At 52.5% G+C, this 19,409-nt stretch overlaps 1 protein-coding gene across 5 annotated transcripts in view; it reads right to left on the reverse strand.

Moving 5' to 3' along the window:
* Window positions 1-486: 486 nt before the first annotated feature.
* Window positions 487-19,409, reverse strand: part of LOC132344462 (P2Y purinoceptor 8) — a 48,365-nt gene continuing 29,442 nt past the window's right edge. For 4 of the 5 annotated variants that reach the window (XM_059884047.1, XM_059884049.1, XM_059884048.1 and 1 more), the window contains one exon: window positions 487-4,112. In XM_059884047.1, coding sequence (XP_059740030.1) covers window positions 3,006-4,070 — 1,065 coding nt within the window. In that variant the 5' untranslated portion in view covers window positions 4,071-4,112 and the 3' untranslated portion in view covers window positions 487-3,005. Of the gene's footprint in view, window positions 4,113-14,014; window positions 17,393-19,409 lie in introns of those variants that run through there. The other variant, XM_059884051.1, reaches the window with a different exon arrangement.

Genomic DNA, 19,409 nt, shown 5'->3' on the forward strand with positions numbered 1-19,409 from the left:
TGCCAGGGGCAGCCCCTGCCCCCAGTGCTGAGAAGCAAGATGACCCCTGACTAATTCATACCATGTATATTTAAACTAATACATATCTTTGTGTTCATGTGACTGTATATAAGAACCTGGGTCTCTTGCCTTGCAGGCAGATTCTTTACCACTGCACCCCCAGGGAAGCCCCTATATATATATATGGTATATCATGGAATATGCTATATATTGGGCTTCCCTGGTGGTTCAGATGGTAAAGAATCCGCCAGCAATGTGGGAGACCTGGGTTCAATCCCTGGATTGGGAAGATCCCCTGGAGGAGGACATGGCCACCCACTCCAGTATTCTTGCCCGGAGAATCCAATGGTCGGAGGAGCCTGGCGGGCTGTAGTCCACGGGGTTGCCAAGAGTCAGACACGGCTGAGCGACTTAGCACATGTGCACCCCTGTGTGGAGTCAGGATAAACTCTTCATTGCTAGGTTAAAATAAACATCTTGCTTAGAAAAAAAAAAAAAAAGATGGTTTATTTTGAAGAAGTTCTAGATTTAAAGAGCAGTTGTCAACATAGCATCGAGACCCTAAGCAGTCATTCCATCGGACATATTCCGTCCCCCTCAGGGACTCCAATGCAGTTCCTTCATTTACACGCATTCCTGCTCTTGAGGCTTTTTAACAGCATTGAGGAATGTCAGTGAAATGGCAGGATCACAGGTTTCCAAAGAAACAGCAGACACTGGGAAAAAACAATAAATCAATGTCTTCGTCTGACGATTTCCAGCAAACCGCATGCCTTCAGTGTGGGTGTTTTAAAACAGGTTCGAGAAAAGAGATGTCATACTCTAACCACCTGACGCGAAGAGCTGACTTTTTGGGAAAGACCTTGATGCTGGGAGATTGAAGGCGGGAGGAGAAGGGGATGGATGACAGAGGAGGAGATGGTTGGATGGCATCACTGACTCGATGGACATGAGTTTCAGCAGAGTTCGGGAGATGGTGAAGGACAGGGAAGCCTGGTGTGCTGCAGTCCATGGGGTCGCAAAGAGTCGGACACGACTGAGCGACTGAACAAGAACAATATTATTAACCTGCTGAAACAGAAGGAAATCCAGCCCTGGGATTTTCAGTGATCCGACAGGCACCCCTCGGAAAGGCCGACGGGTCCCTGAAGATGCTGTTGGATACTGGGCAACTTCAGTGGAACTGGGGGTCCTTGGGACGCAGAAATCAGGGAGATGTCGGTGGCCCAGAGGGGCTGGACAACGAACTGTTGGTGACGATGGTGACGAAATGTGACCTGAGCTCTCTGGGACCCAAAGGCTGGATGGACGTCACACCCGTTGAGGGCTGGGGGGTGGGGGTGGTGAGGGGCAGTGTTATTGCTTAGACCGGCTTCCTCCGAATTCAAATGGTGATGCTTGTTCTCAGCTCAGCAAGAAGACGGTTCCGTGAGGGTGGTTTGAGGTTTTTCACAGCTTTTTAGTCAGACGCTGGAAGCCCACGCCCAGGACGTGGCCGCCACTGTCTTGCTGGGTCAGGGTTTTTCTGCCTCCGGACTGTTGTCGTGGCGACCTGACTTTCTAGGGGCTTGGCTCTGGGAACAGTTGGGAAGAGCGGGTGGACCACACACCATCCTGGGGCGATCCGAGTCTTTGAAGCCAGCCCTTCTCCAGCCACCCGTGGGCGCACGTCCTTTCTCGGGCGGGGGGCGTGTCTGGTCGGCATTCTGAAAGCAGCAGACGGTGGGTCTCTGCCCTGTGCAAACACTGCGGACTCGGGGAGGATGGATGCCCTGTGCAAACACTGCGGACTGGCTTGGACGCTGTCCCCTGTGTGGCCTCCCCTGGTGGGGATGGGGATGGATGGGACCCCCAGGCGAGTCTTTCTCCCCGCCAAGAGCATGGACTGCCCTATACAGGTCCCGCCCCATGAGCCAGCACCAGGCACTGCGACCCCTAGAACCACCCGGCCAGTGGCCAGAGGCCCAGTCTCAGAATTGCAGACTGCAGGGGTCTCCTAGGGCAGCTGTGACAGTTCTATAAATGAGGGGCTTAACGCCCCAGACAGGCATCCATCCTCCCCGAGTCCTGGGGACCACACGTCTGAGGTCTGTGTGTCCCAGGGCTGAGCTCCCTGCAGAGTCTCCAGGGGAGGGTCCTCCCCGCCTCTTCCGGCTTCTGGGGGCTCCGGGCGTCCATCTCTGGGCTGGTGGCCACGTCCCTCCCATCTCTGCCTCCATCTCCACGTGGCTTCTCCTCTGTGTCCGTGTCTCTCCTCTTTGGTGTCTTTTAAGGACCCTGTCACGGGGTCTAGGGCCACCCTGATCCTGTAGGTCACACTCATATTCCGGGCAGACGTGGATTTGCAGGGTTGGGACACCATCCACTCCGCCACACGCGTGTGTGGTTTTCATTCCCAAGCAATGACGTCGGGGGACCAACTGCTCCGGTAACATCGGCTCACAATCCCACCAGCATCTCTGAGGTCTGATGGGGGGATGTCACCTGCTTTGCAGCCACCCTGCCCTGGGGGTCTCCCCGAGCCCCTCCCCACTGGCCCCTGCCAAGTGTCACCTTACAGGCTTCAGAGATGTTTTCTTCTCCACCCCCCACCCCACCCCCCTGAGGGAACCCTGAACTTATCCTATGCTTCTCCCTGTGATGCACAGAGGTTATTTCAGGCAGACCCTGACGACCTGCTGTCTCAGCATCCCCGGCGCTCCAGGAACTGTGGTCCATCATCTTTTCAAAACCTCACAGCTGCGGGGGGCTGCTGCGGGCTCGTGTGCTCGCTGGTCTCGCCCCGTCCTCAAAGGATCGCAGGGGTCAGGCCAGGAAGCACCGCATACTGCAGGAGGACCTGCTGTGGCTGGGGGCGGTCGGCGGGGAGGCGGCAGGCAGAGAAGGGGCCCGTCCAGCGTGGTCCGGCTGAATCCCAGCGCACCCGGAGTGACCGAAAAGAGGCCCCAAAGACCCCTGCTGTCCCTCAACGCCCCCCGCTGCACTCGCGATGAGGGGTGCCTGTCTCAGAACACGCTCTCCTGCCGTTTCACGCTGGGCCTCTCGGGCGCCTCCTGCCCGTCCACGGAGCGCGCGGACAGGGTCCGCCCGGAGAAGAGGCTCTCGTGGCGGCTGTCCGGGCTGTCGGCGGCGGGCAGCGGGCCGTAGCCCAGGTAGTCGCGGAGGCGCAGCTGGAACTCGCTGGACGCGAAGTAGTAGACGAAGGGGTCCAGGCAGTTGTTGAGGCAGCTGAGGCAGAGCGTGAGCTTGTAGATGTGGTAGTAGCTGCGGCCCAGGAAGAGGCGGCTGACCATGTGCACCAGGAGCACGAAGTTGTTGGGGGCGAAGCAGGCGACGAAGGCGAGCAGCACCACGGCGGCCAGCGAGACGGCGCGGCGCCGCTGCGCGCGGCCGTGGCGGTCGGCGGAGCGCAGCAGCGTCAGGATGGTGGCGGTGTAGCAGGCCACGGTGACCACGAAGGGGATGAGGAAGAGCACGACGAAGAGCGTGAAGAGGAAGGCGGCCCACATGGCCACGCTGGGCAGCATGTTGGACTTGAGCACGTCGAAGCAGGTGACGATGCCCAGCGCGTCCACCGCGTAGGTGAGGTCGGTGCGCGCCAGCGGGGACAGCGCCGCCAGCAGCAGCAGCCACGTGCCGGCGCAGGCCGCCAGCGCGTAGCGGCGGCGGCGCCACCGTGCGGACGCCAGCGGGTACACGACGCCCAGGAAGCGGTCCACGCTGATGCAGGTCATGGTGAGGATGGACGAGTACATGTTGGCGTAGAAGGCCACGGTGACGGCGTTGCAGAGCAGCACGCCGAACACCCAGTGGTTGCCGTTGCAGTGGTAGTAGATCTGGAACGGCAGCACGCAGGCCAGCATGAGGTCCGTGACGCTCAGGTTGATCATGAAGATGACCGACGGCGTCTTGGGCCCGATGTGCCGGCAGAGCACCCACAGCGAGAACAGGTTGCCCGGGATGCTCACCAGCGCCACCAGCGAGTACACCACCGGCAGCACCACCGCGATGGCCGGGTCGCGCAGCATCAGGATGGTGGCGTTGTCCGGGCGCGTCATGTTCACGTCCATGCTGCAGCCGTTGGGGGTGGCCTCGGGATACGGGGTGCCGATCTGCAAGACAAGGAGGGAAAGGGGGGTACCGGGCAGGTGAGAGGCGCCGGAGGACGGGGTGTCCTGGGAGAGGGGCGGACACACGGGAGCGTCACGGGTGCACACACACGTTCGCACACACACGTTCGCGGGAGCGCTGATGTCCTATGGTATATGCACGTGTGATATAGACACACACATTACATATACATATGTGACACACACACCATATTGTATGTGTATATGTGTATATATGTGATATACACACACACCATATTGCATGTATATATTATATATGTGATACACACCATATTGCATGTATATATCTATATATGTGATATATATACACACACCATATTGTATGTGTATATGTGTATATGTGTGATATATACACACACACCATATTGCATGTATATATGTATATATGTGTGACACACACACCATATTGCATGTATATATCTATATATGTGACATATATATACACATGCCATATTGTATGTGTATATGTATATATATATATGTGTGTGGTACATACACACACACCATATTGCATGTATAGATCATGAAAAAGGCAAGAGAGTTCCAGAAAAACATCTGTTTCTGCTTTACTGACTATGCCAAAGCCTTTGACTGGGTGGATCACAATAAACTGTGGAAAATTCTGAAAGAGATGGGAATAGCAGACCACCTGACCTGCCTCTTGAGAAACCTTTATGCAGGTCAGGAAGCAACAGTTAGAACTTGACATGGAACAACAGACTGGTTTCAAATACGAAAAGGAGTACGTCAAGGCTGTATATTGTCACCCTGTGTATTTAACTTCTATGCAGAGTACATCATGAGAAACGCTGGACTGGAAGAAGCACAAGCTGCAATCAAGATTGCCAGGAGAAATATCAGTAACCTCAGATATGCAGATGACACCACCCTTATGGCAGAAAGTGAAGAGGAACTAAAGAGCCTCTTGATGAAAGTGAAAGAGGAGAGTGAAAAAGTTGGCTTAAAGCTCAACATTCAGAAAACAAAGATTACGGCATCTGGTCCCATCACTTCATGGGAAATAGATGAGGAAACAGTGGAAACAGTGTCAGACCTTACTTTGGGGGGCTCCAAAATCACTGCAGATGGTGATTGCAATGAAATTAAGACACTTACTCCTTGGAAGTAAAGTTATGACCAACCTAGATAGCATATTTAAAAGCAGAGACATTACTTTGCCAACAAAGGTCCATCTAGTCAAGGCTATGGTTTTTCCTGTGGTCATGTATGGATGCGAGAGTTGGACTGTGAAGAAAGCTGAGCCCCGAAGAATTGATGCTTTTCAACTGTGGTGTTGGAGAAGACTCTTGAGAGTCCCTTGGACTGCAAGGAGATCCAACCAGTCCATTCTGAAGGAGATCAGCCCTGGGATTTCTTTGGAAGGAATGATGCTAAAGCTGAAACTCCAGTACTTTGGCCACCTCATGTGAAGAGTTGACTCATTGGAAAAGACTCTGATGCTGGGAGGGATTGGGGGCAGGAAGAGAAGGGGATGACAGAGGATGAGATGGCTGGCTACCATCACCAACTCGATGGACATGAGTTTGAGTGAACTCCGGGAGATGGTGATGGACAGGGAGGCCTGGTGTGCTACTATTCATGGGGTCGCAGAGAGTTGGACACAACTGAGCGACTGAACTGAATTGAACTGAATGTATATATATGTGACACACACACCATATTACATGTATATATGTATATATATCTGTGATATATACACTCACCATATTGCATGTATATATCTATATATGTGATATATATACACACACCATTTACCATGTACATGTGTGTATATATATACTTGACACACACCATATTGCAGTCATATATGTGATATATTACCCACACCATGTTGCATGTATATATATGTGTGTGTGTGACACACACACCATATTGTCTGTATATATGCATATATATGTGATATAGACACACACACCATATTGCATGTAAATATGTATATGTGTGTGACACACACACCATATTGTCTGTATATACATATTTATATGTGTGATACACACACACACCATTTGCATGTATACATGTATATATGTGTGACATGTATACATATATGTGTGACATATACACACACACACCATGTTGCATGTATGTGAAAAAAGTGAAAGTCACTCAGGCGTGTCTGACTCTTTGGGACCCTATGGACTATACAGTCCATGGAATTCTCCAGGCCAGAATACTGGAGTGGGTAGCCTTTCCCTTCTCCAGGGGATCATCCCAATCCAGGGGTGGAACCCAGATCTCCCACACTGCAGGTGGAGTCTTTGTCTGCAGAATATTCTTTACCTGAGCCAGCAGGGAAGCCCATTGCATGTATATATGTATGTGTGTGTGTGTGTGTGTGTGACATATACACACACACCATACTGCATGTATGCATTCTTAGTCACTGCACTGGTGTCTGACTTTTTTGTGACCCTCTGGACCGTAGCCCACCAGGCTCCTCTGTCCGTGGGATTCTCCAGGCAAGAGTACTGGAGAGAGTTGCCGTGCCCTCCTCCAGGGGATCTTCCTGACCCAGGGATCGCACTCAGGTCTCCTAAGTTGACACCTGCGTTCTCTACCGCTGGTGCCACCAGGGAAGCCCACTGCATGTATATATGTGTGTGTGTCTATACATAACACACAGATATAAATCTGGTATATACATGCGTGTGTATGTATATATATAAACACATGTGTATTCAGTTGTGGGCTTTTCTCGTGGCTTAGATGCCAGAAAGTCTGCCTGCAGTGCGGGAGGGCCCAGTCCGATCCCTGGGTTGGGAAAATCCCCTGGAGGAGGAAATGGCAACCCACTCCAGTATTCTTGCCTGGGGAATCCCATGGACAGAGAAGCCTGGTGGGCTACAGTCCATGGGGTCGCAAAGCATCAGACACGACTGAATGATTTAGCATGGGCTGGTAAGACGCCCTGCAGCCTGACTGGAAGTGCCAGCCTGCTGGAGACGGTGAGTTCTGTGCTGACTCCTCCTGCTGCTGGAACCTGAAACTTGCACTCTTGAACTTCTGTTTTTTCCTGCTGACCTTCCTCCCCGCTCAAAACAGACAAGTCCCCGGAGCACCTTGCTCGTGACTGGCTGGCCCCTCAGACTCACACAGAGAAAGGGGCCCAGGGCCCAGGGGAGAAGCAATTCCTGGGGCTGCCTGCCCTCCACCTTCTGGACACAGTGGGTTCCCAGGGTCACTTTCTTTGTAACTTCTTATGTAAATGCAACCCAAAGGCAGCTCGCAGTTCATTTCTGTTGGTTTTTTCAAAGTCTGGGGGATGGTTTTGTTATCTCTTTGCTCAGTCCATTCAGTCGCATCCGACTCTGCAACCCCATGGACTGTACCCTGCCAGCCTTCTCTGTCGACAGGGTTTTTGCAGGCAAGCCATGCCCTCCTCCGGGGGATCTTCCCAACCCAGGGATCAAACCCGGGTCTCCTGCATTGCAGGTGGATTCTTCACTGTCTCAGCCACCTGATGAAGTTGCTATTTTTCCTGTGGCTGAAGCTATCACTTCTGTTTTTCACCGTGTCTGTGTGTGTATGTGCGCGCCTGATATCGGGGCTCCAGAAATCAGGGTGTGGGGCTCAGCTGGGCAACCGGGTGCCACCCCCGTTATAGCTCAGGCCCGGAAGACGCCCCCTGGCTCACGTGCGCCTTGCAGTGGGACACCTGCTGGTGCGGTCCGGGGAGGGTGTGCATCCCCAGGGTGTCTGTTGGCAGGAATCATGGCCCCTGAGTCGCCGGGCCCTTCAACGCTCATGGCATTGCAGCTCCCCTCTCGGACCCTGGCACCCCGGGGCATCTGTCTGTTCCTCCGCAGGAGATGTAACATCTGCAGTGGGGGTGTGCCGAACGAGGTTCCTCAAACCCATTTAAAAATGACCCTGGTTTCGCTTTGAGTAGGAAACTTTCCGCGCCACTAGCTCACGGCCAGGTGCGATCGTACAGTTGTGGTGGTGTGTGTGGGGTGCAACCCCACACCTCACGGCCCCCAACCTCCATCCATCTTTGGGGTTCAGGAGCAAAAGGTCCCCAACGTCTCAGGATCACACGTGGAGGCCACATGGTGGGGGACAGTGGAGAGGACAGAGGTCTCTGATCTGTAGGGGAAAGGGGAACTCGGGGAGGGGATGGGACTGGGGGGACTAGGAGACTACTGCGTGTCCACAGTTGGGGGGGTGGGGGGAATCTGAGAAGATGGGGGGGTGCACAGAGCTGGAGACAGAAAGCCCAGCCTCCCCCATCGAGTGGCACTGGGGGGCGGGGAGCCTGCTGGGGGCTCCCCTGGGGGCTCAGATGGTCAGGAATCTGCCTGCAGTGCAGGAGACCTGGGTTTGATCCCAGGTTGGGGAAGATCCCCTAGAGGAGGGCATGGCAACCCACTCCAGTATTCTTGTCCAGAGCATCCCACGGACACAAGAGCCTGGCGGGGCTACAGTCCACGGGGTCGCAGAGTCGGACTACAAGTCAGCGGCTAACACACTTTTCCACTTCTGCCCGGTGATGACCCCCCCCCCCCCCCCCCCGCCCCGCTTCCTTCCCCCGGATCTGTCATAACCTCCTGGTGGGAGCTTCAAAAGAGACTTCATTTGCATAACACAGCGGCTGGCCCCCGCAGAGAAGCCACGTGGGCGTCCAGGAGGCCTCCGTCTGCACCCCGAAGCTGCCGCCTCCCCCCACCACACCACCACCACCAGCCCCCCGGGGGCCCCCCCAAGCTTTCACCTGTGCCCGTCTCGGAGACCGGGCAGGCAGCCCCCTCCCCTGCAGCACGGCGACGCACGGCTGATTCATAAAGAAATCACATCTAACAGATGCGGCCGGCTCCCAAAGCCGCTGGCGGGGCGGAGGCCCAGGGGGTGAGGGATGGAAGTGGCGTGAAATGAGCCAGAAACAGTTGCTGGCGACCACAAGACGGTCCCCGGGGTGCTGGGCAGGCAGAGGTGACTCTTTGCCAGAGGCACGGGGCAGCCTGCAGGCTTGGGGGCCGCAGGGTGCGGTGTGGGGCGGAGGTTCTGCAGGAAGCTACATGCAGGCATCACACACAAGCTTGCACAGAGCTGCAGCCCGTGCGCCCTTGGCTCCTGGGAACCCCCCATGCCCGTCGACCTCTCTTCTTAACGGCTTTACAGAGCCACCAGGAAAACATCATCAAGGTCACCTCTGCAAAGTCGACGTAGCGCTGCGGGCGTTAGCCCCTCAGTCGTGTCCCACTCTCTGTGACTCCATGGAGTATAGCCCGCCAGGCTCCTCCGTCCATGGGATTCTCCAGGCAAGAATACCGGAGTGGGCAGCCATGCCCTCCTCCAGGGGGTCTTCCTGACCCAGGGATCAAACCTGCATCTTCTGCATTGCAGACCGATTCTTGACCATCTGAGCCACCAGAGACACTACAGTGGTTTTTCGTATATTTGCAAAGAGAAGCAACCAGCCCCATCACGCAATCCCAGAACGTCCTCATTGTCTTGAAAAGAAGCCCTGCACGCCATGGCCATCACCCCTGCATCCCTTCCCCAGATACACATTTAAAAACTGGAGCTCAGATTCACCTATCATGCCATGCTGAAAGTGGAGGGTTCTGTGGTACAGAGCAGGGCTCACAAGCCTTCACGACCATCATCTCTGTCTGGCTCCAGACATGTCCATCCCCCTCAAAAGGAGACGCTGTACCCTTAAGAGTTCCCACGTCTTCCCAGACCCTGGTGTGCCTTCTGAGTCTGCGGATTTGCCTGTTCAGGATGTTTCGTATCAGTGGAATCACACACTGTGTGTCCTTCTGTGTCTGCTTTTCTCACTGAGCAGTGTGTGTTCAGGGTCCAGCCACGCTGTAGCCTGTGTCAGAGCTTCACTCTTTTTTCACGACTGTGTCATATTCCACTGTGTGAATAGACCACATGCTGTTTATCCACCCATCATCCATCCATCTACCCACTCACTTATCTACCCATCCATCCAACCATCCATCCACTCATTTATCAGTCCATGCATCCATCCACCCATCTATCCATCCATCATCCATCCATCAATCCACTCACTTATCCATCCACCCATCCATCCATCCACCTATCCCCCATCCATCTATCCATACATCATCCATCCATCCATCCGCTCACTTATCCATCCATCCATCCATCATCCATCCACCCACCCATCCATAAATCATCCGTCTATCCATCCATCCATCCACTCACTTATCCATTCATCCACCCATCCATCCATCCATCCATCCACTCACTTATCCATGCATTCACCCATCCATCCATCCATCCATCCATCCGCTCACTTATCCATCCATTCACCCATCCATCCATCCATCTATCCATCCAGTCACTTATCCATCTATCCATCCATCCATGCATACCTAGCTGCTAACACTTAAAGCAAGCCCATGACTCCATTCCCCACCATCTGAAGGTCAGAGATACTCAGGACAGTGGTCCTTCTCTCTCTTCTGAGGTGGGTCTTACTCAGGTGGGGTGGGTTAAAAACAGCCCAGAGTCAAAGGGACGACTGCTCTTTAAGGACCTCCTGTGAGTCTTTTCAACAACAACAGCCCAAACTTCCCAAGCGCTGGGGGGTTCTCCTGGGGCTGAGCTCACACAGGGACGGGAGGGTCTGGACCAAAAGGAAGCCATGACCCAGCCCTGCGCCAGTGTGGGCTGGCATCTTTTCTGGGTTTCTTAGGGGTCTTATGCCACCCAAGTCGTGGTGCTTTCTGGGGGCAGCTCTGGGAACCTCAGCCCCAAAGCACTCAAAGGCCACGGCTTCAGAGAGCTGGTGACATCACAGAGTCCAAATGGGTGCTGCCATGCGGTCCACAGAATATTCACTCCTGGCATGTTGCTGTTTACTCGCTCAGTCGTGTCCGACTCTTTGCGACCCCACGGACTGTAGCCCACCAGGCTCCTCTGTCCATGGGATTCTCCAGGCAAGAACACTGCAGTGGGTTGCCGTGCCCTCCTCCAGGGGATCTTCCTGGCCCAGGAGGCCCAGGTTTGAATCCTGGGTCGAGAATCCTGGGATGACTTAACCACACAGAGCTCACAGCTGCCGGGTGCAGGAAGGGTTGGGAAGAGGCAGGCTGTGAGGTCCTGTCCACCCAGACCCTCAAAGTCCTTATCTGTCATATCATGGATAGAGACTCACCCTCTGAGGGTGGTCGTGGGGCCAAGGGACTCAGCGACGGCAAACCACGCTGTCAGCCTGGGTGTGTCCATCAATAGTAGCTAGACCAGTAACTGGGGGGTGTCCTGGACTGTCCTAACAGAGGGCCACAAACTGGGGGAGCTGGTGAAAACAGACATCTATCCTTTAAGGTCAAGGAGTCCCAGGGCTGAGCTCCCTGCAGAGGCCCCAGGGGAGGGTCCTTCCAACTCTTCCAGCTTCTGGGGGCTCCAGGCATCCGTCCCTGAGCTGGTGGCCGCCTCCCTCCCATCTCTGCCTCCGTCTCCACGTGGCTTCCCCTCTGCATCCGTGTCTCTCCTCTTTGCTGTCTTATAAGGACCCTGTCCCTGGGTTTAGGGCCACCCCCATCCAGGAGGACCTCATCTCAGACCCTTCATTCTGTCACCTCTGCAGAGACCCTGTTTCCTAATAATGCCCGGCCTGATTTTCTGAGTGGGCATGAATCTTAGGGGGGCAGCCTTCAACCCACTACACCACCCCACTGAGCGATAGCCCTATAAATAACTCAGCAAACAACAGGTGGATTTCTTCTGAAATTTGATCATGATAGTTAATGCACTCATCTTTAGAGAATCTTTTTTTGGGCATTGCTTTTTAAATTAATTTTATTGGAGGCTAATTATTTTATAATATCCAGAATCTTTATGTAGGTGCCCATCACCTATTGGCAGGATTTAAAAAAATGTCTTAGAGTCACTGACTGATGAACTTTGTGGAAGTTTACTTGTCATTGCGTTTAGGGCCACCCCCATCCAGGAGGGGGCTTCCCTGGTGGCTCAGCTGGTAAAGAATCTGCCTACATTGAGGGAGGCCTGGGTTCGATTCCTGGGTGGGAAACATCCCCTGGGAAGGGAATGGCAACCCACTCCAGTTATTCTTGGGTTTCCCTGCTGACTCAGATGGTAAAGAATTTGCCTGCAGTAGGAGAGACCTGGGTTCTATCCCTGGGTCGGGAAGATCCCCTGGAGGAGGGCATGGCAACCCACTCTGGTATTCTGGCCTGGAGAATCCCATGGACAGAGGAGCATGGTGGGCTACAGTCCATGGGGTCACAGAGAGTCGGACACGCCTGAGCGACTGAGCACAGCACAGCTCAGAATCCAGGAGGGCCTCATCTCAGGCCCTTCCCTTCATGACATCCGCAGAGACCACCTTGTTCTCCCCACTCGTGGGTTCCAGGGGGTCAGGATGTGGGTACATCTTTGCTGGCCCTCGCTTTAGGCATCAAGGAGAAGACCTCTAAGAGCTGTTCAGACCTCAGTACATCCCGGAGGGGAGGGTTCTAGCTGAGTCCAGCCGGGTCCCCGCCAGCATCAGGGCTAAGTCACGAGCGTGGACAGAAGACTTTACAAGTGGCAAATCATGGAGAGCTGGCAGCTACACAAGGCCGCTTTGGAATCTGACCATCACGCCCAGACATTCCGGCCACTGCCTGCCAGGGAAGGGGTGAGTCGTCGGCCTCGTGTGGGAGATCCTGCCCTCTTGCCCTTGATCCGAGGCCCCGGGCAATGTTTGTGAACCTGCCCAGGAGAGGAAGCTGCGATGGGTTTTCTGGTTGACCATGGGGGTGACACAGAAAAGATGCCGGAAACTCTGTGGCTGTCACGGGTGAATTGTGTCTCCCCCTTTCAAGTTCAGGCTGAAGCTCTAACTCGCTGTATGTAAAAGAGTCGCCTTCGTTCCAAGGCGGGGAGAGGGGGTGTGTCTTTGCAGATGTAATTCTTTTAGGTTCACGTGAGGTCCATCTGGACTTCCGAGTTGGCTCAGTGGGTAAAGAACCTGCCTGCAAATGCAAGAGATGCGGGTTCGATCCCTGGGATGGTAAGATCTCCTGGAGGAGGGCATGGAAACCCACTCCAGTGTCATTGCCTGGAGAATCCCATGGACAGAGGAGCCTGGCAGGCTGCAGTCCATGGGATTGCAGACAGTCGGACACAACTGAAGCGACTGACCACGCATGAGGTCTTACTGGAGCAAGAGGAGAAACGTGTCTGCTATGACCGGTGTCCTTATAAAAAGGGGACGTTTAGGGGGATTTCCCTGGTGGTACAAGGGTTGGGAATCTGCCTTCTGAGGTAGGAGACACAGGTTTGATCCCTGGTAGGGGAATTAAGATTTCACGTGCCTTGGGGCAACTCGACCTGCGAGCCACAAGACTGAGCCTTCAGACGTCAGCTGGAGTCTGAGCAGCCTGGAGCATGTGAGCTGCAATGGAGACCCTGAGTACCACAGCTAACATGCAATGCAGCAAAAAGGATATAAATATTAAAAATGCAGGGAGGCATTGGGCAGAAGGAGGGAGACGGCCAGGCAGAAATGGAGGCAGAGGTGGAGAAGATGCTTCAATAAGCCAAGGAACGCCAAGGATGGGCCAGGAAACACCAGAAGCTGAGACGAAGTGACAAGTGAAAGTTTGAGTCGCTTCAGTCGTGTCTGACCCTTTGCGACCCCGTGGACCATAGCCCCGCCAGGCTCCTCTGTCCATGGGATTCTCCAGGCCAGAACACTGGAGTGGGCTGCTCTTCCCTTCTCCAGGGGATCTTCTTGACTCGGGGATCGAACCTGTGTCTCCTGCATTGGCAGGCGGGTTCGTTACCATCCGAGCCACCAGGGAAGCCCAGAGGCTGGGATGGAGGCGTGGAAAAGATTCCCAGCCACAGCCTTCAGAAGGAACCCACCCTCCCACACACACCTTGACTTCAGGTCTCCAGGCACTGAATCTGAATTGTTCAAGCTCTGCTCCCAGCTGGGTCGGGGGGAGACGGTTTCCTTTCAGCAGCCCCAGGAAACAGACACACAAGCGAAAAGAGGCAGAGTTTAGCCGATGGAGTACAGAAAGCCAGAGCAATCATCCTGCGAAACGAAAGAGGGGGAGGAATCTTTCAGAAAATGTAGGGCGTGAAGGGATGAGATTGCAGGAAAGACAGAGACGTGAGGATATGGGTAACAGCCTCGCGGGTCGTTCGGTGGACGCTGACCCAAGTTAAAGATGGGAAAACTGCCCTCAGCGTGACGTGAACACACACCGAGGGACTTCCCTGGTGGTTCAGGGGTGAAGAATCCACCTGGCAAACCCGCCTACACCGTTGGCTGTACATGGCTGCCGCCGCTGCGCAGAACAGAATGGAGGTTCCTTAGAAAACTAAACGGAGACCTACTGTGTGATCCAGCCATCTCACCCCTGGCAGGCATGCAGAGAAAAACACGCTCTGAAATGACCCACGCCACCCCAGCAGGGCCGTTTACAACAGCCAGGACATGGAAGCAACCAAGATGTCCACCAACAGAGGAGTGGAGAAAGACGATGCGGTGTGTATACACAATGGAGTATGACTCAGCCACAAAAAGGAACGGAATACAGCCATCCGCACCAACAGGGGTGGATCCAGAGATTCTCCTACTGAGTGAAGTAAGTCACACAAAGAAGGGCAACCGTCTTTGACGTCAGTTATACGGGGACTCCAAAAAGACGTGATACAACTGAATTTACTTACAAAATAGAAAGAGGCTCACAGACTTGGAAAATGAACTTATGGTCACCAGGGAGAAGGATGGGGGAAGGGATAGCCAGGGAGTTTGGGATGGACACGGACACACTGCTGTGTTTAACATGGAGAACCAGCAAGGACCTGCTGGACAGCACAGGGAACTCTGCTCAATGTCATGTGGCAGCCTGGATGGAGGGGAGTTCTGGGGAGAATGCACACATGTATATGTAAGCCTGAGTCCCTTTGCTGTCCGCCTGAAACCATCACAACATTGTTAATTGTCTACACACCAATAATAAAAACTTTACAGTTTGAAAAACAAATAAATAAAGGAATCCGCCTTACAGTGCAGGAGACGTGGGTTCGACCCCTGGTTGGGAAACTGAGGTCGCGTGTGCCTCCGGGCAACTCAGCCACGAGCCCTAAGTACTGAGCCCGAGCGTCACAGCTAAGGCCCGACTCAGCCAAACAAATAAACATTAGAAAGAAACACTGTTGGAACTTATTTTCCCTCGAGGGCCCTGGCCCACCCCGTAGCTGGTCAGTGGGAGGCGTCTGCTCTGTAGCATCCTTCCAGGTGTGCCTGAAACACACATTTCACATACTTACACTGTGAAATGAGAGTATCTCCTCGCATACCAGTAAACTAGAAAGGTCACGGCCATCAGCAAGTTCTGCCCTCTGCATGAGCTATGGTTTTCCCAGTGGTCGTGTATGGATGTGAGAGTTGGACGATAAAGAAAGCTGAGCACCAAAGAGTTGATGCTTTTGAACTGTGGTGTTGGAGAAGACTCTTGAGAGTCCCTTGGACTGCGAGGAGATCCAACCAGTCCATCCTAAAGGAGATCAGTCCTGGGTGTTCATTGGAAGGACTGATGCTGAAGCTGAAACTCCAGTCCTTTGGCCACCTCATGCAAAGAACTGACTCACTGGAAAAGACCCTGATGCTGGGAAAGATTGAAGGCGGGAGGAGAAGGGAACAACAGAGGATGGGACGGTTGGATGGCATCACCGACTTGATGGACATGAGTTTGTGCAAGCTCCAGGAGCTGGTGATGGACACGGAGGCCTCGTGTGCTGCGGTCCATGGGGTCGCAAAGAATCGGACACGACTGAGCGACTGAACAACAGCAAGGTAAACAAGGAACAGGATTTGCCAAGACAGCTGAGGTGCATATGGACGGCATGAATGAATTCAGTGAGCCCACAAGCCTGCATCCTCCCATACGCAGAATGCCCAATTCCTTCCCTGATACCTGATCTTTGCTATTCAGACCGCCTGCTCCCTTTGTTGCAAACTTGTAAACAGCCTGACCGCTGTCTCCCCACCTCTTTGGAGCAGTTTTCTCAGAGCTACCAAGATGCTGTCCCCCACCAGGCTCAGAGTCCTCAACATGCCCAGCAAATAAAATACCTCCCTTATTAATTTCCGGTCGTGACTCTATGTTTTAGTGAATGACACTCACCCACACAGGCAGACATTTTACCGTGCATGCCGTACACATCGCCTGCCATGACCTTCTCACTTTGGGCGTTGATGAACGCCTCCATCACATACATACAGTGTCTCTCTGCCATTTTCCACACTTGAATACCCAGCGGGTGTATGTCCCCTTGCTCCCCAGGCTGTGGGCACTCGGACGCATTGCCTGAACTCTGTACTCTGTAGACACACATCTGTGCAAGCATTTCTCTATATGGCTGCAATAACGTCTTTCAAAGCCCAAATTGTGGTTCAAATGGTGCAGAATCTGCCTGCAGTGCAGGACAGCCGGGTTCGATCCCTGGGTCGGGAAGATCCCCTGGAGGAGGGCATGGCAACCCACTCCAGTGTTCTTGCCTGCAGAATCCCATGGACAGAGCAGCCCGGCAGGGCTACAGTCCACGGGGTGTCAAAGACTCACGTTTACTACGGAGCAACGAACACACACACAGGATTCCGATACAAAGGCTACGCTCATTTTAAATTGAATGCGTTACGTTAGTTAGCAAGGAGAATAGATGTAAAACCAACCCTGGAGACTTCCACCTTAGAAATTAGAACAGGAGGATCCGTTTAAATCCCAAGGGAGTAAAACACAGGAAGTGATAAAAGTGAGAGCAGAAAGCGCAGAAACTGAAAACAGAAAATCAAGACAGGAAAGAGAAAGACATCAAGAGCTGGGTCTTGGAAGAGATGGAGAAAGTCAATTAACTGCCAGTCAGGCAAAGGAAAAACAAAGAGACTCAGAGAATAAATATATGGACACCACCTGGGGAAGGGTTGGTAGGATGAATTGGGAGATGGAACTGACACTTATATATCACTGATGTTCTGTATAAAGTAGATAACTGATGAGAAGCTACTGTCTAACACAGGGAACGGTACTCACTGCCGTGTGGTGAGCCAAAAGGAAAGAAAAATCCACACAGGAGGGGACACAGGTACGCGTACGGCCGATTCACTTGGCCGTACCCTGGAAACTGAGGCAGCGTTGCAAAGAAGCTGTCCTCCGATAAAAACAATAAAAGAGACACAGACACACATCACAAAAATCCGAAACCAGAGACAGGCTGCCACTAAAGACCCCTTGCTTACTCGCTCAGTCGTGTCCGCCTCTCTGCGACCCCGTGGACTGTAGCCCGCCAGGCTCCTCTGTCCGTGGGAGTCTCCAGGCAAGAAAAGCGAGCCCGCCAGGCCCCTCTGTCTGTGGGATTCTCCAGGCAAGAAAAGCAGAGTGGGGAGGGAGGTTCAAGAAGGGGAGGAAGGTATGTATTCCTGTGGCTGATTCATCTTGCCATATGGCAGAAACCAAGACAATATTGTAAAACAATTATCCTTTCATCAAAACTAAATTAATTAGAATTAAAAAAAAACACTGGAGTGGGTTGCCCTTTCCATAGACATCGAAAGAACAATCAAGCAATACTATGACGAGTTCTATGCCCACAGATTTTGTTACCTAGATGATTGGACCACATCCTTGACACGACCTGCTGAGACACACCCAAGGGTAAACAGGCCATTAGAATCGGTCTGTGTTTATTAAAGAATAGAATCAATAATCATTAACGTCCCCCCCCCAAAAAAAAGCACCATGTGCAGAAGGACTTACTGGTGATTTCTACCAGGCTCTTGAAGGATGGAATGATAGCAATTCTCTACATTTTCCCGCCAAAAAAAATAGAGCCAGCATCACCCCAGATCCTTCCCACACACGGCGCCAACCTGAAGTTGCAGAAAAGAAAACAAGGGTGGGATGGGGGAAGGGGGCACTCATTCGTCACGCTGTCAACAACCACAGTCCGCCAGCAGCCTGCGTCATCGTTTCCATCTGAGGGGTGAGATTTGCCATGTCACCCAAGGTTCAAGTCACACCTCACACGAGGGCCGCAGAGGTCGACAGTCTCTGCTTCTATTTTCTGGGGTTGACTGTCTTTCTCGAGTTCTCCACTGGCACTTCCTCCGTGACATGGCTTTGCCAAACCAAGCCAGACCCACCGTTGGGTCACTCAACTCCGTCTTATCAGAGTGATGGTAGCAGCTGTTTCCACACAATCGAGTGGATCATATTCGTGCGGATATATTTCTGGGATCGCTATTGTGTTTCCATTGATCCGTGCGTCTCTCTTTCACCAAATTACACTGCCTTTTTTTAAAAATTATTTTTTATTGCAATCTAGTTGCTTTCTATTGCAGTACTTGACTTTCCTGGTGGCTCAGCTGGTAAAGAATCCACCTGCAATGCCGAAAACCTGGGTTCAATCCCTGGGTCAGGAAAACCCCCTGGAGAAGGGATAGGCTATCCACTGCAGTATTCTTGGGCTTCCCTGGTGGCTCAGATGGTAAAGAATCTGCCTGCAACGCAGGAGACCTGGGTTGGGAAGATCCCCTGGAGAAGGAAATGGCGACACACTCCAGTCTTCTTGCCTGGAGAATCCCATGGACAGAGGAGCCTGGCGGGCTACAGTCCATGGGGTTGTAAAGAGTCGGACACGACTGAGTGACTAAGCACAGCCCCTGGGTTGCTTCAGAATGTTAGGTTAGTTTCTGCTGTACAGCAAAGTGCATCAGCTATACGTATACATATATCCCCTCTTTTTTTTGGATTTCCTTCCCGTTTAGGTCAACACAGAGTATGATTCTTTTTGCTCTCCAACTTACTTGGGTATGTAACAATATAAAAAAACAGATCAAAACTCTGCACAATTGTCAACGAGTTAAGTATAAGGCTTTTGCATTCACAGAATAATATGTGTGCTTTAGTTTTTAGGCTACTGATTCTTTTTTTTTTTTTTCAAACTTTAAACTTTTTATTTTATATTGGGGTCTGGCCGATGAGCAACGTGCCACAGACGCCTGGGTGGAGTTCCCTGTGCTGTACAGTAGGTTCTCATTGCTCATCTATTTTATGCATAATTTCGATGGTGCATATTTGTCAATCCCAATCTCCCATTTTTTGTTGTTGTTAAAAAATTTTTTTTATAAAAATTTTTTTTTCTGAAACATAGTTGATTTACAATGTTGAGCTCATTTCTGTTGTGAAGTGAATCAGTTTTACATATATATATATGTAAGATTTTTAAGATTCTTAAAAGATTTTTTTTTTAAGATTTTAA

This window comes from Bos taurus, chromosome Y (assembly GCF_002263795.3).
Source record: "Bos taurus isolate L1 Dominette 01449 registration number 42190680 breed Hereford chromosome Y, ARS-UCD2.0, whole genome shotgun sequence".
Lineage (NCBI taxonomy): Eukaryota > Metazoa > Chordata > Mammalia > Artiodactyla > Bovidae > Bos > Bos taurus.